Consider the following 25,738-nt stretch of genomic DNA (forward strand, 5'->3'; position numbering starts at 1 on the left):
CGCCTGAAAATCTTATTCTCCCAATGGAGGAACAGAACGTGTGATGGCCTTTGGGGTATTTCATAACTTGAGAAACCCATTTCTGCTCTTGACTGTGGGAGCAAAGGCTGCAGAGCCATTTGCTCTCCTTGGAAAAGCCCGGTTTTGAAACACTTCCCCTCAGTGTAAATGGTGTCGCTACTTGAACACTGGATGCTGCTAAAGAAAGCAGCAGCAGATGGAATCAAGTCGTCTTTTAATGTGCAATTAAGCACGTTAAATATACGGCCTAAACCCCTGTGCACCGACCTGAAGATCCTCTTTTTGCCGGCCGAGGCTGTTTCCAGCGGGCAGCTGTGGAAAGCAGCGCTATCCCAACTGGTCTCACTGTATTTAATTCTCACTCTCTCAAGCTAACGCCTGTCATGTTCACCTCAGGAAGGGGGGAAAGACATAAATAAAGGCGGGTTCAGACACATTTTAAACCTGTCCTCAGTCGGTCCCTCAGCCGATCAGGCCACCGCTCAGTCAGCCGCTCCTCTCCCCCCCTGTCGCTCAGGCTGTCGGCCGCTAAGCCCGCAGCCCGCCCGTCCCCGCCCTCCGCCATCTCCTCAGCCCGCCCCGGGCATCCGAGGCCGCCTCCGCCTCGCCTCTCCCCGCCCCGCAGAGGTAGGCCGGCGGGGCGGCGCAGGGGGATGATGTCAGCGGCGGGCTGGAAGCCATGGTGTGAGGGCAGTGATTGAGGTGGCCGGCCCGGCGCGGCACGGCTTCGCTCGGTAACATGTCTGGGCCGAGCGCCGTGTCGGACCCCCAGCACCCGGCGAGGCTGCTGCGGGCCCTCAGCTCCTTCCGCGAGGAGAGCCGCTTCTGCGACGCGCACCTGGTGCTGGAGGGGGAGGAGATCCCGGTGCAGAAGAACATCCTGGCGGCCGCCAGCCCCTACATCAGGTACGGCCGGGGGAGGAGGGCTGCAGCCGGGCCCGCGCCCTGCCCGGGCGGTGAGTCGGCGGGAGGCCGCGCTCCGGGGGGCGGCCGGTTATGTAAGGAGCAGGCTCGGCTTCGTCTGAGGGCGGAGGAGCCGGGGCGGGCCGGGCCGGGCGCAGCGGGCCTGCGGAGCCCGGAGTTTGCTTGAGCACCCCGGTGGCAGCGGCGGCCCGGCCGTACCCGCCTTGTGGAGCTTCCCCCCCGGCCCGAGTGCCCGTGGAGGAGCCGCCTGCTCATTGAACTGTGGCTTCGTGCAGGTGCGAGAGGCGGCGTGGTTAACTACCGGGTAAAACCGCCCTGAACAAGTTCAGTGCTGCCAAGTGCCTGGTGTAAACAACCGACCCAGAAACAAGGAACTTTGCGGGGCCGGTGCCTGTGCCCGCTGTGCCCGCTGCCAGGGCTTCCCCCGCCTGCTCCTCAGCCTCGTTTGTCTTCTCCTTGGCAGCGCTTAGCACGACAGAGCTCCGGGTGGTGGTGGATTCTGAAGTACATCCGATTCTAAATTTAAGAGAAGATTGCTTTGTCTCCTCATCTCCTGTTCCCATGTGCCCTCACAGTATCCAGGAACAGAACTTGGAAGCTGCCAAAGGTGCCAGAGCTGGGAGAGCCGGTGACTCCTGGCAGCGAGTGCCAGCAGTGTGTGCAGCCAAACCAAGCCGTTTGACGGTGAGCTGTATTAGCACAGTCACGGTTTCCAAGGTGGCCCGGCAAACATCTTATCCTGGCCTGTGTTTTCAGTGAAACCCAGTTAATGAAAGGTCCTGCTGCAGCTGTCAGCAGCAGCTTGAACTTGTCACACTCAGTGGTGATCTGCCCTGACACCAAGTCAGGATATACCCACCATAGGAGATCTTCACAGCATGTAGCTATGTGTCAGGAAGCGTGAACAAAAAGTACAGGTGGTTAATTCTAAAGGGTTTTTATTTTTAAGTCCCATAATTTGCAAGTAATGAAGACATTAATTTTGTCTAAGTCTATAAAGTAGGAGAAGACTTTTTGGTATCATTTAAACACAGGATTATCATGAGTCTGTAGCAGACTTTTGGTAATGGCTGGACATTCTTTCCAGCTGTAGCTTCCTCTGAAGTTGTAATAAGATCTGAATATTTGCTCAAGGTGGGGATGGGGAGTCCGTCTGCTACTCTCAGAATAAGATGGAGCCTACTTCAGTGTCACATTGGCATCTGTTGTTAGGCAATGCAGTATTTTGGGTGACTGCTGCAGTACAACTTTTGACTTTCTCAAGTACAGAAATAAACTAAAAATAAATAGAATATTAAGTTGGTGACTAAATTTTAAATGAGTGCTGACTGTGGACAGAGCAGCAGTTCTCCTCAGCAGTTTGAGCTAGTCAGTCTACCTACCCAGCTAGAGCTGAGTGTAAAATGAAATAAAATTCACAGAGAAGGAAGATCAGCAAAAAGTTGCAAAATTTGCAGAGCCTGTGTACTACCAATAACTTTTTTCGCTGCTTAAGAAGCAGTTTTGTACACTGTGGTGGAAGACAAATGGAAGACATGAAATTGGAATGAACCATTGACCCAGTACTCTTCAAAATGCTTGAATACTTTTCAGGTTGTTGGTCATCTTATTTTAGATGATTGTATGTCATATCTGAAATTAAGGTTCAGAAGGGTTGCTGTAGGTAGAAAAAGGCCATATTCTTGGAAAAACTGCTGTTCTGCTGTAACAGAAAGATGAGTTTAGAATCATAGAATCAACTAGATTGGAAAAGAGCTTTAAGTTTATCAAGTCCAACCATTGCCCCAGGACTATCAAGACCACCACTAAGCCGTATCACTGAGTGCCTCATCCACACAGTCTGTGAACACTTCCAAGGGATGGTGATTTGCCCAGGAAGCCTGTTCCAATGCCTGAGCACTTCTCCATGAAAAAATTTTTCCTAATATCCAGTCTAAACCTCTCCTGGCACAGCTTGAGGCTGTTACCTCTTGTTATATCCCTTGTAACTTGGGAAAAGAGATCAACCCCCGCCTCACAACAGCCTCCTCTCGGGTAGTTGTGGAGAGTCATAACATCCCCTCTGAGCCTTCTCTTCTCCAGACTAAGCCCCTCCAGTTCCCTCAGCCATTCCTGGTAAGACTTATTCTCCAGACCCTTCACCAGCTTTGGTGCCCTTCTGCGCACCTGCTCCAGCACCTCAGTATCTTTCCTGTAGTGTTTACAGAAAATATGCTGTTTTTTACCGCGGAGAAAGACTGCTTAATTAAAACATACTGTAAATTATTCCATGGAGAAGTATATGTTCACAGATTTTAATCTTTAAGTACTGCATTTTGTTCATCTCTGAAAAAGGGACTGGGGAGACATGAGTTAAGCATGTATGAGGAGTAAGAGCCCCAGACATAACTACAGTAGCAATAAAGCTTGTAGTCATTAGAGTTGTGGGTTTTTTAAACTCGGAATTGTTCAGGGTCACATCCCATGAAGGAATTTATTAACTATGTGTGAAAGTAGGTTACATGCATTAAAATATAAATATGGTTAACTGGGTTTTTTTTTTTGTTTTGTTTTTAAGCTTACTCATCTTTTCTCCTCGGGCTTGCAAGATGTATCGTACCAAAGATACGTTCACCTAGCTCTTGCATGGCACATTAAGAAGCAGATTTGTATTACCTGCCTTTGCAGAGCCTAATTTTTACCTGCTGCCTGTCTCTCTTCTTTTTATCGTGCCAGGATCTATCTCTTAGTCCATCTGGTCTCCACATGGGGTAGAATTGGTCAGGTAGGTTGCTAGTGTTGGAGCATGATGTTTCCAGCCAAAAGTAATGTTTCAGTGGCTCTTTTTGGAGATGAATTTTATCTCCAGCCTGTGCAAATCCCATGTATTTTGAGTGCTGACTTTTAAATAAAACAGTTGGCCTAGGTTTTGATATAAAGAGTTATTGCAGGAGATGCAAGACTTTTAAGTCCTTGTATTTTAAGGGTAGATGATTCCAAGGCATGCTCTGGTACCATAGGCTGTTACAGTCTCCAACTGCCAATTGATTTGGGGTGATCTCGCTTGAAAAATTCCAATACAAACCTCAGAAAAATCCAGAAACTAAATTCAGAAGTGAAACTTGGAAGAAACATGAGTGGATATGTCAAATGTACTCAGCAGTGAAGCAGTGGAAGTATGAGCTGACATGGTGTTTTCTGTATCTGGCTGTGTTGTTATGTTTTGTGGCTGTGGGCAAGTTGGTGGACGAGTTCAGAATCTGTAGGGTTTGCATGAGTGCTTAGTTTAGGGTGTGAGTAGGAAAGTAAGGCATGGGCTCAGGGGGTGGTTGGGTGTGAGCAGTGTCGGTGTGTGCTGAAGGATTTGTGAAGCCGCAGAGAGAGGAGCGTTACCTGTTTTTAGTTTTGCATGGAAGCTGTTTGGCTGACTGGTTATGAGTAGGACACTTGTAAATTATAGTGATGAGGCTTTCCTCTAGTTATTTGGCAACTGAATTATCCATGCAGCTAAAAAACGGCAGCTTCAGTGGAGAGAGGACAGGTGGTATGAAGGGGACGCAGAAACACACGGAAGTGTTACTGGTGTTGCGGGTCCCATCTGGCTTTCTTGCCCATAAGGTAGCTTCTGCATGTACAGAAGAAAATAAGTGCCTCTTTCATGAATACATTTTCAGTCTGTGGAAGCAGTAGGACTTTAAATTTTTGTGGTAATTTGATTCTTGAGGTCTTGCCTCAACTGCCTAATGCCAAGTTGCTTGTAGCTCTCCGAGTTCAGTGAGGTTTGGGGTAGTCGTGAGAATTCCTACAGAACTGCAGGATATGTGAAGTTTTATCTAATCCCTCTGCCCCTGGAGCAAATCCTGTCGTTTGCAAAACAGGGAAGTCTTCCTGCCTATCTCTAACATCTTGTGGTGTGTTCCTGAGCCTGAGAACAGGAGGTTTCTTCAGGAAGAAACTGTCATAGGACAGAGAGTGCTTTGACTCGAAGTGATGCTGTTGTGCGTTCCAGAGAAGTTAAGTTCGAGCCAGGTTACCTCTTGATTTTCTCTTCTGTAACAAATCTACCAGAAGCCTGTGCTTCTTTCCAGCAGTTTGTATCCTGGCAATTGCCCTAATGTAGATATAATTCTATTGCCCTGATTTAATTCATTTAGTGTAAGTTATGATGGCATAGGAGTGCTTTCACCAGAATAAACCATGCTTGCACTAGTAAGTTTGGCGTAAGCTGTTAGCGTCTATCTGTGAACCTTTTATAGGATAGATTTGGTCCAAGTATTCCTGGTATCCTCAGTAGCAGCAGATGTTCTCATCTACACAGATCTGTCATTGCCTGGCATGAGTTGTTCCTGGCCAGCTGAAACTTGCAGCTCTTCATACTTGCTAGCTTACAGTCTGCTTGCCTGTATCATAGGGAGCATTTGGGAGCCACCTTAACAAGAAGGATATTTAAGCTCAAATTCTTGGATGCACTTAATGTCATTATGCAGAGAATATGGTGCAGTATTAGAAATTACAGTAAGATGTTTTTGTTATCTGAGCAAGTTTTGTCTTTGGTTTTCATGCGTCTGTGTGAACAGATTACAGGTGGAGGTATGTAGTCTATACTGTTCACCAAGGCTTTTCTAGCTTATTGATGGACCAGTAACCATAGTTTCGTCTTTTTCCAGATGAGCATAATTTAGCTAAATAAAATGAAAATGTAAAATTAAGTTCATATTATTTTCCATTTACTTGTAAATAGCTGTACTACTTGTAAATAGTTTTTGGCCAGAAGTAACCTGATGGCATTTGCATATTCTCACTTGTGCTGTTCAACATTCTGACATCCCTAAAACATTGCAGGCCTTGTAAGACTCTTGCACAGCCCCAAAACTCTGCCAATGGCAAAACAGACTTCCACAGACATGGGATGGGACATGTCCCCATCATTGATCTCCTTTCCTTTCCTCTGTATGCTGGCACATGGAACACTTTTGAGTTGCTGTGAAACCATGAGAAGACAGCCTGCCTTGTGTAAGGGTGTCTGGGAGCATCCCTAAGTGCTGGTATGAAAGGTGGGACAGGGTGTCCATTCTGCAGCACACCAAAAACGTGAGACATGCAGTTTTTGTTACACTTGTTAATAAATATTCTAGAGCAAGGCAAGGTGGAAGCCAAGGCATGCCAGTAGCTTCTGCTGCTCATTTCCTGGTACCTGCTTGTTTTTTACTGACATTTATAGAGACTTTTTGTAGAGTTTTAGAGCCTTTTTCTGTTTGGGACTAGTACTGAAGTCACAAATACAAACCATTGCTGAAGCTGGCAGGTATTTGCTTGTCAAGACCCTGTGCTCTCACGTTCTTCTGTGGCTGAATCGTGCTGTGCCTGTGCCAGGGCTTGTTCTGTCTTCACTGGGCATGCAGGGCAGGGCTGTGGTTACTGCCCTATCAAGAAGGGCTCTAAAGTCATGTTGTCTTCAAGGTTTCTCATAAGGAGTCTGACAGCCTCCTGGGGACTTTACAGGCTGTCCTGGCTGTAGGAAGTCAGGAAGAAATGGGGCCAGAATTTGCTTCCAGATTCCTAAAGCCTAGTTTTGTTTTGGATTTGTTTTTAAAAGAAAAAAGTAACTAAATTTCACCTGTGATGCTTTAGTGATAACTGAGTTGTAAAGTCTCTGTAACTTTGAGACACAATAAATCAAAATAGTGCCTTGTCCAGAAATTCTCTAGCTGGTATAACTCATAAGTGCCTAAATGTGTGTTATGTTTGCATAAGTAGTTGGGGGGCAACAGTGATAAAGGTGTGTTAAAAACTTATGGCTTAAAAAGGGATTTAAAAATCACTATACCAGGCTTGAATGGGGAGTTGTTAATTATATTCCTGCTGGAACAAGCCCCTAAAGATGGCCTGAAGGGAGGAAGCAATAAGGCTCTTAGCTCAAAATAGTAAGAAAATACAGTTGGGCTGCTCCTACACGTCAGACAAAGGGAGAACTGGAAATCAGAGCATCTGTTTACGCAGGAGAACTTGAGATGAAATTGCTTGTCCTTTCTTTGTATCTGCAGACATGTGGTTCATCTGCTTGCCTGATGTAAGAAGCAAGTTGGGGTGGAAGGAGGTGTGGCAGGATGGAGCTGCTTGGGATGTCTGGGTAATTTATACTCTGTAGGTTGCCTTTACACACCTGCATTAATTGCCCTGTTTGGCAAAACTTCTGTTATTAAAAGAATCTTTTTTTATTAATGACTTTTCTTACAAGCTTTAAAACATATTTTGTGGCTGGAGCGAAGCTGCTCTGAAGGTGCTTCTGTGTCTGGAAAAAGATCTGGAGTTGATGAGTCTGAATTTCTTGATTTGGGTTTTGGGTTTTGTGTTTGTTTTTATTCCTTGAACCTATTTTGTTTGCATTGGTCTCAGCTGTAGTTATAAAAGGAACTTTTTCCTCATATGGACTGACATATGTGGAAAATAACTGGTGGACTTAAAGAATTTGTTTTTTCCCCTCTCTGTTTAGGCCTGTTATATACTGTACAAAGCTTTCTCCCTGTGCTGGTACTGAGTACCAGTGTAGCGTTACCCATACATAGGGGAGTCACCAGTCTCCTCCTCATCTGCCATATTATAGCTGTGCCACTGCTTAATATTTCTGAGAAAACTAAGAAAAAAATCACTGTTATGGTCAGCTCAGAATTGCTTGTTGCCTATGAAGGAAATACCTTCTTAATACCATGTAGTTAGTGGCAGTTTTATGTCCTCAGGCATTGGTTTACATCCCCTGAATGACTTTAAGCTGCCTCGTACAGCACATGCTGTTGCTTATGGACACGGTTAGTGCTCTGAATTGCAGACTCTTGGCTCTTCCTTCTTGTGCTAGTGAAATCCACACTCCTGCTTCCTCTTTCCTCTTGGCTGTGTCATCACTTTCTGTGATAGTCTCACATATGTGTTTTCCAGCTCCCACCATGCCCAGAGCTGATGCCTCCCTCAGTTGGATTCCCAAAGAAGTACAGCATTTATTGCATCTTCCAGCTGTCCCATGGCATTACTCATGCACTTGTAACGTCCACTTGACTTCGTATTTACCAGCAGTGATGAAAATCTGACTTTGATGCTTATTTCTCCCATAGGAGAAGTGAGATATAAAACCCTGGTTAAACCATGTTTTCTCTGCAGGTTCATTGGTGTTTTCCAAATAATGATCTTAGTAAGTCACAAGAATGTTTAGATTATTGTCATTAGAGATGATCTACACGGCACTGCATTTCTTAAATGTATTTAATGGTAAATTTAACAGCATGGGCATGGTATTGTACCTGTTCCTTCTAAAAGAGCATTTGTAGCAAGATCAAAAGTGGACTTAATTTGAAAGAAGACATATCTCTAAGTAAGATACAGTTAATTTCTTGGCTTAAAATTGCATTCCAGCAATGTCTTCCTTTGCTTTTCTGATGAATTCCTAGTTCCGAACTGCTACCTACTGGGTGTAATAGTGCTGTTTAGAAGAAAGCTGTTTAGAAGACATATCTTTAAGTAAGATACAGTTAATTTCTTGGTTTAAAATTGCATTCCAGGAATGTATTCCTTTGCTTTTCTGATGAAGTCCTAGTTCCAAACTGCTGCCTACTGGGTGTAAGAGTACTGTTTAGAAGAAAGCTAAATTTTCAGTTGATGTGGAATGGAAATCTCAGGAATTGTCTATTTAGTGAATATACTCAAGTGTTGTGTGTAGCACAAAAATGGTATAAATATGATATAGATTTAATTCCTTAAGGAGATGCTGTGATGTTTCATGCCAGATAGTCTGCTGCCTGTAGAGAAACAGAGATTAGGTAATTTTTTCCCACCTTTTAAAAACCAAGAAAAAAAAAACCACCCCAAACCACCTTTCTAAGTCCAGTGTCAGGTATTTCTAATAGAGGCTGGTAGGTACATAATAGATCTGTGCTTCATGTGAGAAGAGCTGAACAGCCAAATGCTGAACCAGGCCTACTCAGCTGCACACATAGGTGAGGCCAAGCTGTGTACGAGGTGCATGGCACGAGCTGCCTGTACCCGGCAGCCAGCTCATCTGCATTGTTTGTGTTTGACTTGTTTGTAAGCTCAGCTTGGTTGTTTTCAAAGTTGTCTAAAAAACTCCAAAGTAAAATGAGATGGGAGGTTCTTACTGCTGCAGAGAGGCTGAAGGGTCCATTCTTGGGGACTGTGTTTGTCAAGTGTGTGTTCTGTCTACTTAGGGCTAACTTGCATGTTTAGGCAAGACGTGCTGGTTGAGGGTAGATTTCCAATTTAGATTGTGTCTAGGTCTGAATGAGCTAAGTGTAGTCAGAGTCACTTCAGATTTTCAGGGTAAACAAAAAAACTGTGTGAACCCCACAAGGCGTTTACTGATCTGTTGCTGTCCCCTCTGCTGCTGTTGCTGAAGGAATTTGTTCTTTTTCTGTTTGGGGAGAAGCATGAAATTTTTGCCTGATTTAAACTTTCCGACAGATGAAAAAATGAAGTTATTCCTTATTGTTGTTTTTCTTACACCAAGCAAAGCAACTTCTGCACGTTTTTGTGCTATCAGGCGGACTACTTCTGCTTTGAGACCTGAAGGTGCACTTAACAGATAATCTTAAGAAGAGAGACATACGAGAGGCATAGCCAAATCCTGAGAGCTGGCACCCTTGCAGGGTGTGGTGAAGATTGTCTTTAATGTGTGCTGCTAAAGGCCAGGGTGCGACCTCAAAGAAAACCTTCTGATTTGGTTGTAAAATATCTTTTTGGAGGATGGCAGTGGGTGGAGTGAACTGCTGCATCATGTTTTTGTGCCTTACCGGTTTAATAATGTGATTATTAAGGGTTTTTTTTGCATGCAAAAAACCGAGCCTGCATGGGGGAAAATGTTGCAGGGGTAAAGGCAGACAGATGAAAAAGCTTCACCGTTAAAATGGTCAATCCTAAATTTGACTTAATGAGATTTCGCATGGAAAGCTTGTACTTGAAGACTCAAGCCTGCATAAGGAAGCCTAGGTCAGGAGGAAACTGCATCAAAAGTAGAGTCTTTCACATTTTCTCCTTGATGATGCAAAATCTCAAAGTACTTGCTTGTCATTTTTGGGACGGAGTCATTTTTGTGAGCATGTTTTGGGTTTGGTGCATGTCTTTGCTGGAAACATTTGTTGGAGGCATAACTTCATTTTAAATTGCTAATGCTGTCTTGAGAAGACCCAAACAGTGGTGCAGGTAAAGGATATATTACCAAACCCCAATTTTATTACTCTTTGGATTGGAAGGATGGCTTTGCTACTGTAATACTAAGGTTTGCTAGTGTGGCAATCTTGGCAAAGCTTGTGTAGACTAGTCCTTATGGTTAATCTGGAGCAAAATCACTAATTTGGAAAGAGCTCCTTTCCAAGTGTTTCCCTCTTGTCTCCAGCAGTTTGGTTCCTGGCACCCTCCTACAGCTGTGTAAGTAGGTCAGTAAAGAGCATTGTTTGCAGTGCGATGACGTGGGAGCAGGTAAAAAGTATTGTGTTGCAAAGCATCAAAAGCAAAGTGTCTGTCTTTTGTTTCCCAGATTTTTCAGTTGTTGTTCACTCTAAATATCATAAACCTGCTTGAGGTGAACGTGGTCTAGAGCATTCTTATGTACAAAGGCACAGTCTTTGCAGACAGATGTTTTCTTTACCTGTTTTAAGTACCAATACACCAGGGCTTTAAGGATTAAAGCATTCCAAAAGTTCATAAAGGGAACAGTATAACTCATGTCACTGTTGCAGAAACACATCTGTTGTCTTTTCGTAACAGTTTACAAATAAGGCAAAGGTTTTAAAGGTAAAAATATTCCCACAAGAATATGTTTGAATCAGGTAAGCAAGTGTTATTGGTGGTGGCTGAACATTTTGTTTTGATATTCATTTTGTTTGTTGTTTTGTCTGGGGTTTTGTAAATTACTTCCCCTCCTATAAACTGTCAACTGTAAAAGGTAGGGAAAATGAGTATTCAGCCACATGAATCCTTTCTCTATGTGCTCCTTGTGCATTTTAACTGTCCCACCACAGTGCTCTTGAAGGGAACTTGACTGCAAGGTTGCAAGTATGACTGTTTTTTTTTTCCCTCTCCTAAAGTTAGGAATATGTTGGAAGATCCATCTTAACTTAAACAAGAACTGCAGAAAGTCTTAAATTTATGTGTTTGGGTATTTTTAAAATTATTTGAATCTGGTTTGTGCCATTAGATACGCATTTTCACTCCTAGCAGTAGCAGTGCTCGTTCTTAAGCCCTTGCTTTCATTTTAATGATTTACCTTGCTTATATTGTTGCTTACATAGACAGAAGAGGTATTGAATTTTTCTTCCTCATTCTACCTCATGTAGTGCCATTTGAGATGACTCATTAGGATTGTATTCCTTAAGTGATGTGGAAGAGCAAATTCTAAATTTGTCACAGGCACACAACATCAAAACACAATATAAACCCAGTTGTTCTTATGCCACTTATTGAAGGTGCAGTATGTGCCAAGCAGTTCTGACCAGCTACAAGAGGATGTTGGTGTGGATGTTATCCATTTATAGAACACTATGTTACTGGAAGCAGTTTCAACTTGCAGTGATGATCTTCTTAATAAAAAAAATGGAAAACATTGTTTTAAAACATGGATGGAGTCAAGCTGCTCAAAATTAAATTACTTAAGGGAACAGGATGAAGAAGTTGCCTCGGTTTGTTTCCCTCAGCTCTGTATGTGTCGGCTCTGCTCCTAGCTAACAGGTTTTCTCATTGGCTGTGGGAACTTTATTTGCTTCTGAATCTTGATGTTCTGCTCTTGCATCTGAATTAAGGAAGACTAAGGCAGCCTTTTCTACTGTGGTTTGGCAGCTTTGGCAGCTTAGAGTGCTTTTAAAGTAATAAATGCTGTCCGAAGTAGGAAGCTCTCACGTGCATGTGTTAGAAGCAGTCATGCTGCAGCTGAGTACCTCTCTGCAGCTTGGCTCGCTGATTGCTGCTTGTAGCCGCACAAATCACAGGCTGTGGGGAGGGAAGAGCATGGTGGAAAGAAAGCATCCTCCCTCGTGGGATGTTGGCAGGTTGGAAACTATCTGCTTAACCCCAGCTAGAAACTTTTTTTATAAAGTTAAATTTAAGAGAGGACCAGGACCACTGTGAGCTGTCTGCTCTGAACTGGGAACAAATGTGTTTTGAAACTTCGTTGTTCTGTCTGTTGCAAAGATGCCCAGATCCCGGTTTGTGAGCAAGGTGTGGTTGCTCATAACAGCTGATGCTGTGTGATGCAAGAGGACGTGTGGCTCCTTGCCCTCCACTTACACACCTCCTACTTTATTCTCCTCCTCCAGCTTTCCACATTGGACTAACAATTTTCTATCTTAAACTTTTCCAGCCCCAAACGTGCTTATAATAAGTTCTTGCATCATTTTATTCCTCCCCTCTTACCAACAGCCAGTAGCTGTCCTGCAGTACTAGACGTGAGGGACAAAGAGTACCTTCAGCTGCTGTTTGGAAATGGTTCTAATGTCAGAAATCCGTACTGAAATAAATAACCTAGTAGTTTATTAACTAACAAATTAAAGTGATGGGACAGATGTTTACCTACTGTTTCTCAGGACAGACAAAGCTTTTTATATTTCTGCTTCGGGTTTGTGTTGTCGTGGCTGGTTTGTTTCTTTTCAGGTTAACAACTGTTGATGCCTGAAAAAGTAGCCAGTAATTAGAACACCTAGCCTGATAAGACCCAAAACCTCTGAACAACACTTTCTTGTTACCAGGAGGCGTCAGCGTAAAGTCCGTGCAATGAGGTGATTTAGGTTGGGTGTGTACAGGTGATGCTAAGATGGAAGATGGTGATAAATAATAGCACCAGTCCTTTCCATAATCTCCTGATTAGTGCTGGCATGAAACATGTTTGTTATATGCTTTGCATCCATTATGAGCTCCACCATGTGTTGGACTACCCAGGTTCTGTGTAGGTACCACTGTGTAGTTAACGTACCAGCTACTCATGAGTACCTGATACGTATAAGGTCCCGATACCACCTGACTGGCTCTCTTGTGAAGGAAGCCAGATGCTGCAAGCCTTGATACATGTTATGTTAAATTAAAAGAAAACACAATTTCATCCCAGATGCAGCCTTCATTATAAACCAAGAAACCCAAAACTTGAGTCTAGTTGATACAAAACTGGTCTAGTTTGAATAGTTTTGAAAATGCACATAAAGAAGCCTTTTCACTCTCTTAGAGTGAAATGAGTGTTAACTCTGTATGTTCATGCTCTTTCGTTCCTTTGGAGGTTGTAGGCATGAAAAGTGCACATTCCGTATGTGTAAGGATGGTGTGAGTTGAGCTACATGTTGTATAGTACTGCTTGTGATGTACATTCTGTTTAGGAGTTTTTAGCTGACAAGTTGCAAATCAATGTCAGCTATTGCAGCATGCACTTTATTGGAGGTCATGTAGACTTTAGAGAACAGGCTTAACTTTTCTAATCTCATTCCAAGTGTTAGGAAATAAACAATTTCTTCACCCATATTATATCATTATTATTTGTATTATGACTTGTGCTAGGTGCTGTACAAACGTAGTGAGGCAGTTTAACTTGAGAACTCATACAGTTCTACGCACTCATCAGAGTGGCGTTATCTCCTGGAGGTTCTGCTCACTGGTGATAGGTCTCTTGCAGCATAGAAGAGCCATGTGAGACCAGTGCCACAAATACGATTCACTTCAGGGCTAAAATTGCCATCCTTATTCTCTAAAATAACTCTGTATAGTCTGTGATTTTGTTTGATGCGAGTTATATCTTACTTTGAGAGAAACTTATTTATTCTGATATGAATAAATGAAGCAGAATCTGTCCTTAGCTAAGTCCTGTTTATATATTTACTCAGTATGAGTGCGGACAGCAGAAGACTGTGTTGAACTGACGCTTTCATCCTACAAAAGCTACAGCTTTTCACATTAAGAAATTTACTCTGTCTAGGAATATATTCAAATGAATACAATTTTTTTTTTAAGGCTTTAATGTGCTGTGATAGAGATGTGAAGGTAGTAAAAGAAGTTTTCTGTTCTTTATATAATGTATTCTTCATTGCCTAAAGCATGAAAAAAAGGTGTTCAAAATGATCTTTTATTAGCTCTTGTAGCTGTGTTCATTAGACTGGTGGAGACTGCTCCCTTTTGAGCACCTGGAGTTGTCTTTCCTGCAAAAAGTGTTTGCTCTAATGGAATGGTTTGCTCTAAGATGGAAAATGATGCTGTCTGCTGTATTATTTTTTTATTTCCTCATCTTTTCCCCCAGCTCCCCTCCATACTATTCAAAGGTACATCAAACTCTCCCTGGTATTTCTAAAGAAATTGCTCATAAGTGAAGCGTCCACTGATGCAAATGAATATTTAAAGCTCATCTGAGCAGCACATGGGCTGTTTCCTACAGCTGTGAGCTCACAGTTTAGTTACAGCCAGGCATAGCATTAGGCTGATAACTTCATAAACTATACAAAAATGGTAATTCAATCCAAATATTTGTGCTGCCAGTGTATATTCTGGTCACATCTGCTCATTGAAAATATTTTTTGTTGTTAAAGTGTTTTTTTATTTTAGTTTGTTTTGGTTTTTTTTCCCACCTTTATTAAAGCAAATTCTTGTGTTTCATCTGTCAGCAGAGCTGCTGTTCTGTTTGAAGTTCTGAGTGAAATTTTTGAGTGCTTGTGGTGAGTGAGCTGGGAAAAATTAACTTTGGCTCTCTGATGCCATGGGTAGCTTAGAATGCTGATGTATTTGTTGAATTTGGAAATGTGATGAGTGATACTAAGACAATACATACATCTTTTTTGTGCTAATTTGAGAGACAATTTTCACGTCATATTGTAAGGTTTTAACATACCTGTTACCACTCACATGATCCACAGTTAGCATTTGTTTCTTCAGGAAACCAAGAGCAAGAAGTGTCCAAGTTGTGAGCTTTTTCTTTTTTTCTTTTTTTTCTTCTCTCTTAGAACAAAATTGAATTATAATCCTCCAAAGGATGATGGCTCAACGTACAAGATTGAACTTGAAGGGATATCTGTTGATATCATGAAAGAGATACTAGACTACATCTTCAGTGGGCAGGTATGGTATTCAAATAAACTAGACAGAAATTGAATATTTGGTAAAGTAACCTGGGTTTTAACACTGCTGTCCTGAAAGATAAACCTATTGACTTTTAAAGCTTTGTCATAAAACTTCCATAGAGTGGTATGTCATGCTGGGGCTGTGCATGTGAAGTAGAGGGAATAGGCTCTGCAGGAGTTGTCTCTGCTCTTCTAGTGCAGCCAGGAAGGGCTATAAATGAGTAAATGTCAAATGCAATGTCAAATGTACTGAAATTTGTGGCTGCATTCAGTAACCTGCTTTAAAACATGCAGTCTTTGATAGCTGTAAAAAAGAACTGGTTTGAGAGCAAAAGAGATTGATACTCTGGCACTGAACATTGCAGTACATCAGGCATCTTCCCTTACTGACCCTCATGCCCACCTCTCTGGCCTCTGGTTCCATGTCCCTTCAGATCTCTGTGCCAGTAGCCTTAGCTGGTGCGTCCAGTTTATTTGGAGGTGGAGATTGCTGAATGAGTTTAGTTTTCATCAGAAAAAGAAAAGGGAGATGTGGTTTGACATTATCTTCTGGATATGCATTTTAAATAATTATTTCTTTATTGAGGCAAAAGTAATTTTATGTTCTCAGTTTAGATGAGCAATTTTATGGTTACTTCAGGCACAAAATTCCTGTCAAGCAAATGCTTTTTAGTCCCTGTGTTAATTTATGAATGTGTTCTATCATACAAATTTCTCTTAAGTTTTACCTTGGCATTAATACATTTTTGTAGCCGCTGAGAATGACTGTAATGAATGCGGACATGTCATTAAACTAATGAGTGAGATAGTAGTATAACTTCTAAATTAATTCTTTCAGATCAGGCTAAATGAAGAAACTATCCAAGATGTGGTACAGGCAGCTGATCTCCTGCTGCTTACAGACTTAAAAACTCTCTGCTGTGAGTTTTTAGAAGGTTGCATAGCTGCTGAGAACTGTATTGGTATTCGGGACTTTGCGCTGCACTATTGTTTGCATCATGTTCACTACCTTGCCTCAGAGTATTTGGAAACTCACTTTCGAGATGTCAGCAGCACAGAGGAATTCTTGGAACTGACTCCTCAAAAACTGAAAGAAGTGCTGTCGATGGAAAAGCTCAATGTTGGAAATGAAAAATACGTCTTTGAAGCAGTGATTAGGTGGATTTCTCATGATTCTGAATCAAGAAAGGTCAGGACATCCAAATGTTTATATTTTGAATGTGGCCCAAATGGGAGCATTTATTTTCATTGGTAGGAATTTGAAATAGAGACACTTAGTTCAGGGATAATCTTGCATTTATAGAACTAGTTGAATTTTGCCCGAAATGCAGACAGCGGATGCACCCAGTAACAGGGTGTGGGCTGTATTCATGATGTATTATCTGCTGCCTTTATTATTTAATAAGTTGTAAATAAGAAGGCAACTTTCTGGCATTTGATATAATCTTGATTTTGTGGGGAGAAAGCACGTCTGTAGTGAAACTATGAAGATGATGTATTTTCTTAATAACACTATGTTGTAAGTTTTGTTATTACTTCCAAATATCAAAAACCGTAAGTTTTTAATGAATATAGATGCTTCTGTATATAGGAGTGCCTTAGAGGTGTTCTGTAAAGCTTCGGGGATTTTCTGACATTTCTCTCTTCCTGTAGGTTCACATGAAGGATGTCATGTCAGCAGTGTGGGTTTCAGGCTTAGATTCAGCATATTTACGTGAGCAGATGATGAGTGAACCGCTGGTAAGGGAGATCGTCAAAGAGTGCAACAACATTCCCCTCACACCACCACAGCAGGGAGAGGCGATGCTGGCCTCCTTCAAGCCCCGGGGCTACTCGGAGTGTATAGTGACTGTTGGTGGAGAAGAACGAGTGTAAGTATGAAGTGGTACCACAGGTTGTCACACCTGGTAAAGAGACAGGTGTCTGGTATTTGTGGCATGTCTGAAAACACAGTGTGGAGAGAATATGTCCACCTAATGGGCTTATTACTCTGTCACTTGAGTTTGGTTTTAAGTTGGTCAGACACACCTAAAATACCTTTGTGAGTGATTCAGCAATAAATAGTTATTTTGTGATAATTTTCTAACATGCAGCGTGTACACGAGAGTAGGACATGGTGTTTGTTCGGTAGGTGTTGACTGGTTTTTATTTAACTGAAGAGGCTGTACTCAAAATAAGCACAAATCATTGGAGAAGCTCTTTTCTGATGATCTGAAAAGCATCTATAACAAATCTTAAAAATAATGAACGTGCTTTAACTGTTTTGTTTATAGTATCTGTGGTCTCCAAAAAAAGTTATTACTGGTGCATCTGAGATGCCAGGTGAAAATCCCTGTTCCGCACAATAATCCCTTTTTGGTTTTTTGGGTGCCTCCTGTACTGGAGGGGAGGTTTTTGTCCTGTTTAAATACATTCAGCACTTAGATGTTTGGTTTTTATAGAAGTGTAATGAAGTAGTCCAATAACAGTTTGCACGTCAGTTTGTCATTGGTTTGCTCAGACATTACTAGTACTCTCTATCAGTTCTTTTTAGTTTGCTTAAAGTTCCTTCATAAAAGATATTACAGGCAGATAGAGTTCAAATGAAGTACATCTGGTTTCGTATCTGTACAAAACTCTGTTTGCACACGTCTGGTTTGGGGGTCTTCTCCCTACCAGAAAATGCCAGATTTGGCACTTTATGAAAGCCAGATACACTAGAAAATGAACAAGCAATCTTTGGACACAAGTTGTTAATGGTAAACTCGTAAAACTGTCTTGTCTTTCTGTTTTTGTTTGTTCCCTCCCCACCACTGTGTTCAGATCACGGAAACCAACCTCAGTGATGCGATGTATGTGTCCTCTTTATGATCCCAATAGACAGCTCTGGATTGAACTTGCTCCTATGAGTATTCCAAGGATCAATCATGGAGTATTGTCAGCAGGTAAAGGGGAACTTTGTATTTGTAAAGTCAATATTATAAAAACTTACCAGTGCCTCAAAATACAGCTTATGTTTTTTCTTTAAGATTGACTGCACTGGGGTTATTTCATGCTTCCCCTTTGTCTGCCCAAAACATTACTTAATTCTGTGAAAATCCCTGTCATCTGAGTGTCTTATTCCCCCAATGTTTTGTGGGAATCTGCTACATCTGTGTCTCCAGGAGTATTCCATGTTTTAAGGAAATTCTAGTTGCTGCATCATTGAATATGTTGAGGAGTATATACAAGGGTAGACTTTAGTCGAGATGTAAGTATATGCTTTACCTTCTCCAGGCCAGAGTTTGAACTGTGACTGATCTGAATCTCTTAGTGAATTCCAGGATAGAGCTCACCAGTCACCTTGTCTCACTGAGTGTACAAGTGTGAGTGTTGCTTTTAAGATCATGTTGCATTTTGTTTTACAGAAGGGTTTTTATTCGTGCTTGGTGGTCAGGATGAAAACAAGGGAACGCTAAGCTCTGGAGAGAAATACGATCCAGATACCAATTCATGGAGCTCCTTACCGCCAATGAATGAGGCAAGATCTCTATCTAGCTGTTGGGATTTAAGTTTTTATTTTGGCAAGATGTTCCTTTTCTTCTGGGAATTTTACTGTGAATCTCCAGTCACTTGCAACTTACACATTCAAAATCATGCTACAGACTGACTTGTGTTTACAACCTGTTATACTTCTGGTCCGATACGGACTGCTGGATCTGGAAAAACTAAACAATTAGTGAAGACCTAGCTGTAAAAATGAACTACAAAATTTCAGGAATTTCATAACCAAACAGTCATATAGTATACTTAATGTTCTGCCAGTACTGGCCTTCTAAAACAAGAAAACTGTTAAATGGACAAAGGAATTGGACTGTGTAGAAAAGGTGGAGAGAGGACTGGCCAACATACAGAACTTGGCTTGCACAGACCCGTTTAGGTTTGGTTTGAGTTAATGCTTCCTTCTTCAAATTTGCATTCCATCAAAAAGTACAGTTTATTATTTGTAAACATACATCCTTAATACACCTGTGTTTTTATCTTCTTAAATCAGCATAGGGTGTTTATTCAGAAATTGTTGTTTGCCACAGGATTTTCCTCATTAGTCTCTGGTTGGCAAAGACGTGTAGTTTTGGCTACATTTGTAGTTATGATGCATTGTTTCCTGCTTACTGGGAGTAAGACTTTACAATATATTGTGTTTTCTGTGGGACTGAGGGTAGCTATTCTCCTACGTAAAAGATAGAAGAACTGCCTTTTCACAGATAATGGGTCTGAGTTTTGCTGCTTTTGAGACCTTAAAGCAACAGCTTCATCATGGAGACCGCTGCTGTGCAAACTGAAATAGGGCCAAGCCCTTTTCTTAGATTTCTGTGTGGTCTTTTTTGGCTTTTGCTGCTCTGTATTTTTTGAATACCCTTTATTTTGTTTAGTTGAATAAATTAATAATCTTATTCTGGAGTTTAGGACTTCACCATTAAAAATCCCAAATCAAACCTAAACTCAGGCATAATACCAATAACCCTTTGCAGACAGATATACGGAAAAAAGGTCATACTGATTTATTCCCAGTGGTGCTTATGTTTTACAGTCTTGACTTTATTGATATTCCTTAGGCACGACATAATTTTGGTGTGGTAGAAATTGATGGAATTCTGTATATCCTGGGAGGTGAGGACGGTGAAAGGGAGCTCATCTCTATGGAGAGCTACGATATTTATAGCCGGACCTGGACCAAGCAGCCAGACTTGACCATGGTTAGAAAGGTAAAAACTGCATTGTATGTTATCACATTACTTATGTTTAATAGTTAATGCCAACATATATGTATATATTCCAACCTTTTGCTTCAAGTAGAAGTTATAACAGTCTCGAAATAAGAGAGAGCAGCTGCTTTTTTCATATACCAGAACAAAACTGTGGCTGAATATTTTTGTGTGGCATTGTTTGACATGTGGTGCAGGCAACTAAATACATGTGTGTATGTGCATATAGTTAGTTTTGAGCTCTCAATATGGTACATTTGCGTGTCATTTTAGATCTGCTTTTTCTTTTTTTCTACAAGATTGGCTGCTATGCAGCTATGAAGAAGAAAATCTATGCAATGGGTGGAGGCTCCTATGGGAAACTCTTTGAATCTGTTGAGTGTTATGACCCTAGGACTCAGCAGTGGACAGCAATCTGTCCTCTGAAAGAGAGAAGGTGAGTGAAAATGGAAGGGGACAGCTAGGCTGCTGTGTACAAACTTCTTCCTTTAACACTCTGGTGAGAAGGAGTTGTCTTTTCCTTGATGAATCCCTGAAGATGACCTGTCGATTTCATCATGTCTTTCTGGTGGCCTGTAGTTAACTTGGCTGAGTAAAGATGAGCATCTTGGCAATAAATATGAATTTTGTAGAAACACACTCCTGATGTTACAAGGAATACTTCCCTAATGCAAAATGAAAACTAGAGATTGTAGTTCAAATAGAACTTGAGAATTTTTCCAGAGATTAATACTCTGCTATTTTGTTCTTTTACATGGTCTGAATTAGGTGTTTATAATTTATATTATGACTCATCTAGTTAAACATTTATGTATGTGTGTATATAAATTTAGAAAATTAAGAAAGTTCAGAAGGATATAAGAAATTGTTTTGGTATATTGCATTTGCTTATTTTTCTCATTTGGATTCTCAGGTTTGGGGCAGTGGCCTGTGGAGTTGCCTCTGAGCTTTATGTATTTGGCGGCGTCAGGAGTCGTGATGACAGTCAAGCCAGTGAGATGGTGACGTGCAAATCTGAATTTTATCATGATGAGTTTAAAAGGTAACTAGCTACAACTATAAAGATAAAAAATACATGCCTTACACACTTACCTGTCTGCTCCCCCCGCCCTTGCTCCAGCACTTCAAAGCATCTTACATTTGTGCCATGTACCTATGTTGTTCAATTTACCTTTTATGATACAATATGGCTGTTACAAAGGGCTGTCTGCTTCAGTGGCGTGTCTCTCTAAGATACCACTCCTAAAGCCCTGAGCCACCATGTCTTGAGCGTGCTTAAGCAGGAGAAACTCCTTGAATATGCAGGTAGTTTGCCTCGTTCTTCCCTTGCATCCTGCAATTCCCCTAAGTGCTAGAGTACCGCTGCCCTCTACCGGTACTCATGCTTTAGGCTCCTTGTGAGTGCGTCTGGAGGAGTGGAAGTATGTACAGGGATGCTGCTCCATGATCCAACCCTATATCCAGGGATTCGCATCTTGGGAATTCCTAAGCTAGAGGTAAGAAAATCCAAGCATTTATAGCTGATCGATGTTTGAACCTGTTTAGGTTGTTTCAGATAGAGCTCCCACAAAGATTGAAAAATCTTTGGTGCCACCTGCTGGCTGCAGCACGGCAGTGCTTCTGAAGGTGGCATCTTAGAGGTGTTGCAGGATTCAAGTAAAATCATCATAATCATCCAGTTGCTTCAGGTCTTGTTCTTACACCCCATACGTAGTGTGGCATCAGCGCTGTGCTGGTACAGAGGGAGGGCAAACAGTAGCAGCAGGTAATCTGGATCTTGAGTTGCTGCAGGAGGCACGTGTTGAGGGCTGCTGAGATACTCAGACTTTGCCTTTCTGTTCTGCCACTGCATAGAATTTGAGCTTAGACGTTTAACTCTGAACACAGGTGTGCTTGCACTGCAGGTAGTACACAGGTTTTGTGTCTTCCTTTGGAAATAGAAAGCAGCAAAGACTGGGACAATGGCCCAGCTTCTGCAGTGGGTGCTGCTATCAGAGGTTTGTGCTCTGAGGCTTTGGAAGGCCCTCAGTTTCAGCCCTGGGAGGCAGGAGTGCTGTTATTGGCCAGGAGAGAGTGTAGTGTTACTGCAGTATCTCATACTGCTCCACCTCCTGGAGTAGAACAGTTACCCTGATTTCGGTACCCTGGTGCCTTCAGAGGGTTGTGGGGATGGATTCTTTGATATAAGTACCTTCAGACTCTTCAGCACATATTCTTTTTGTGGTCACAGTGGAGGAGTAATACTGAAATACTGCATTGACGGTGTATGTGTGTATTGCGCAGAGAAGTCTAAAAGTGTTGGATTAAGAGATCTCTGGGAAGGAGGAACGTGTTTGCAAGATCATTTAGCAGCAGTGAGTCAGAAAGCTCAGTGTATAAATCCTAGCAGTCTCAAACTAAAACTCAGTGCTTTTTTACATCTCTGTACTACATGCTGTGTAATGAGCTACAGATTTCTCCAGCTGTTTTTAAGTAAGTGCAGAACTCCACCATACTCACTTTCTTTTTGAATAGAAGGAATGTTTTGTACTGTGAGTTCAGCCATTAGATGTTGTTGGCTTGCAGGTACGTGCAGCAAGGCACACGTGTGTGATCGGCATCATCTTTCATACGTGCCTTGGCTCTCGTTACCTGAGAACGCAGGGCCTGGCATCATCCAGAGTCCATGAGGATCTGAGTTTGACTCAGTGTATATGTCTAAGTGTGTACTTAGATCAGTATATAAACATACTAATTCATATAAACTGGCATAATTCTGGCTTGACTTGGATTAAAGGACTAGACTTGTTTAATATTGCTTACATTGACAGTAACTTACTCCAGAATAACTCGCAGTGCACAGTCTTCCAAAATTGTTATTCTTGACCATGACGCAGACTTCTGTAAAGACTGGAGATGTGCTGAAATCTTCATGGTGGCAGAAGAGTAAACACTGAGGCTCCTCTTAAGATATGCAGTATAAGCAAATCATAAAATAAATGAAGTGAGTGTGGGTAGTAGCATATATATGAAATGTGGACAGGATAATGTAGAAAACAATTCTTACGTTTGAAGTACTTCTGGAAGTGAGTTTTTTTGTTAATTTCAATTAATAAATGTTTTGTCAGTCTATTTTTTGAGTCATGACCATGAATAAATTTAGATGACCAAAGGATAGCAAATAGCAAATATCATAGTGCAGGTCTGCAGGATGTAGATTTTTTTTTTTTTTTCTTATCTTCAAAGGCTATGGATTGAGCTCTTTGTGCTCAATGTGCTTTATTGTACCCTGCTTAAAATACCAATTGAGCTAAAAATCGATTAACATCTCCATCTCCTCTTTCATGGGTATTTAAGGGTATCCTTCACTCAATGTTCCAGCATTGCTTTACTCTGTAAACAGCAGGAAATCTTATTAATCTTAAGGACCTTCATGGGTCAGTCAGTCCTTCTGCCAGAGTTCCTAATTTATAATATATCATTTAGTGTTGCATAAGTGTGTGGAGAGTTGGATGCTGTCTGTAAACACTGTGGTGTTTTGGGTTTCTTGTTTTTGATGTGAATATTTTGAAATATTTAATAGAGCACAGATTGGCTTTAGGATTCTTTGCAAGACCTGCTGATGGATCTCTGTCCTGGAGTATAGCCACTGGTGGTCTGTAAGTGGGGTAGGCATTCTTCTCTTCATGAGCTTTTGGTTCAGAAGCATTATGAAAGTTTGCAGATATTGAGGGAGATAAGGGAGAGATACTTGTTCAGAAGCAATACGAATTACTTGGTAAAAACTCCCTAGAAGTATTATTTTTGTTCCTGAAACATCACAAAAATAAGGGAATGCTTCCAGCAGTATCTTAAGTAGTCAACTAAATCTAGTAACACAGTATTGTAGAATAATACACTCATATAATAGTTAAGAGTTGGAAAGGACCTTAAGATCATCAAGGTCCAACCCCCCTGCCATGGGCAGGGACACCTCACACAAAACCATCTCACCCAGGACCTTGTCCAGCCTGGCCCTGAGCACCACCAGGGATGGAGCATTCACAACTTCCCTGGACAACCCATTCCAGGGCCTCACCACCCTCACAGTAAAGAACTTCTTCCTTATATCCAGTCTAAACTTCCCCTGTTTAAGTTTTAACCCCTTACCCCTTGTCCTATCTCTACAGTCCCTAATGAAGAGTCCCTCCCCAGCATCCCTATAGGCCCCTTTCAGATACTGGAAGGCTGCTATGAGGTCTCCACGCAGCCTTCTCTTCTCCAGGCTTTCTCAGCCTGTCTTCATACGGGAGGTGCTCCAGTCCCCTGATCATCCTCGTGGCCTCCTCTGGACTTGTTCCAACAGTTCCATGTCCTTTTTATGTTGAGGACACCAGAACTGCACACAACGCTCCAGGTGAGGTCTCACAAAAGCAGAGTAGAGGGGCAGGATCACCTCCTTCGACCTGCTGGTCACGCTCCTTTTGATGCAGCCCAGGATACGGTTGCTTTCTGGGCTGTGAGCGCACACTGTAGCCAGCTCATGTTCATTTTCTCATCAACCAACACCCCCAAGTCCTTCTCCGCAGGGCTGCTCTGAATCTCTTCTCTGCCCAACCTGTAGCTGTGCCTGGGATTGCTCCCACCCAGGTGGAGGACCTTGCACTTGGCATGGTTAAACTTCATGAGGTTGGCATCAGCCCACTTCACAAGCGTGTCGAGGTCCCTCTGGATGGCATTCCTTCCCTCCAGGGTATCAACCGAACCACACAGCTCGGTGTCATTGGCAAACTTGCTGAGGGCGCACTCAATCCCATGTCTATGTCAGAGACAAAGATGTTGAACAAGACCGGTCCCAACCCCAATCCCTGAGGGACACCACTCGTTACTGGTCTCCAGCTGGACATTGAGCCATTGACCACACCTCTTTGTGTGTGGCCATCCAGCCAGTTCTTTATCCACCGAGTGGTCCATCTGTCAAATTTGATAGTATGTGTAATTAGGAAGATTCTCCCATTCAGTGTGCAGGAATTTCATTAGAAGAATGCTTATGCAAATGTGATGAGAAAACAAAGTGACTGACAGCACTGTCAGAGGAGAGGAACACGGAGAAGATTCTCATTCATTTGTAGGCTTCCTTTCACAGCTGGTGTAAGCTTTAGGTGACATGTCTGGAATACATTGATTCTGTATCACTTTTTTATTTACTTCTCATTTGGAAACAAAACACTTGCCATCCTGCTTGTTAATCACAGCAGTGTGGATGGATTATTTTGTTTCAGACTGAAAAAAAGAATCAGGATTCCTTCCTTTTTTTTAACACTAGTGGAAGCATATTTCAGATTCAGAGTAATCATTGCTGTCTGTGGTTACGGAGGTACATGCCTTCCCTCCACTGCTACTCTCTGATTTGGGTTGAGTAAAGCCCTCCCAGGGAAAAACACAAGAGCTATGTCCCAAGGAGTGTCTTCAGATTCCTGAAGACTGTGAATTTCTTGCCATGGTGTTTTTTCCATCGTATTCAAACAGCAGGCACAACCCACATGGAGCTGGAGCTTAGTCAAATTCTGAAGAAATGTGACCCTTTGCCCTTCCTGTCTTTGTTCCTTCCTAGTTTTAACTGCTAAAGCCTCTGTTCCTGAAAAGTTCTGCCTGATTTTTAAAGTATATGCGTTGAGAAAGGGTGACAGTGATTTTTCATAGGCAACTGCACACACTTTAATGTCATCCTTCCGTGATACACAGTAGGAAGATGCTTAGGCCTCATATGTTTAGGGTACTTTTATTTAAACTTTGATGCCCTGAGTATCTAGTGCAGATAAGCCCATGAAATTCACATATTTTCCAAGCCTAAACTTCGTCAGTATCTAGACTAAACTTGTCTAATTGTGTTGTTTTTTTCTTCCTTAACGTGGGCCTGTATTTACTATTTTAAAAAGAAAAAAGAAAGGAATTACAGTCGTCATCCTGCATTTTTCTGCCACTTAATCAGTTTTCATGATTTCTAGGTCGCTTAGTAGCTAAAAGCCAGTGTCCTGGGCTTAAACC

At 41.9% G+C, this 25,738-nt stretch overlaps 1 protein-coding gene across 1 annotated transcript in view; it reads left to right on the top strand.

The window, feature by feature from the left end:
• Positions 1-652: 652 nt before the first annotated feature.
• Positions 653-25,738, top strand: part of GAN (gigaxonin) — a 31,394-nt gene continuing 6,308 nt past the window's right edge. Inside the window, exons 1-9 of the mRNA XM_062618304.1 lie at positions 653-927; positions 14,892-15,006; positions 15,847-16,197; positions 16,662-16,879; positions 17,811-17,932; positions 18,395-18,514; positions 19,590-19,732; positions 20,032-20,168; positions 20,646-20,774. Of these exons, the coding sequence (XP_062474288.1) occupies positions 761-927; positions 14,892-15,006; positions 15,847-16,197; positions 16,662-16,879; positions 17,811-17,932; positions 18,395-18,514; positions 19,590-19,732; positions 20,032-20,168; positions 20,646-20,774 (1,502 nt within the window). The 5' untranslated portion in view covers positions 653-760. The remainder of the gene's footprint in view (positions 928-14,891; positions 15,007-15,846; positions 16,198-16,661; positions 16,880-17,810; positions 17,933-18,394; positions 18,515-19,589; positions 19,733-20,031; positions 20,169-20,645; positions 20,775-25,738) is intronic.

The sequence above is a fragment of the Pezoporus occidentalis genome, unplaced genomic scaffold, assembly GCF_034315485.1.
Source record: "Pezoporus occidentalis ecotype Australia unplaced genomic scaffold, CSIRO_AGI_Poc_V1 ctg20, whole genome shotgun sequence".
In the NCBI taxonomy this organism is placed as follows: domain Eukaryota; kingdom Metazoa; phylum Chordata; class Aves; order Psittaciformes; family Psittacidae; genus Pezoporus; species Pezoporus occidentalis.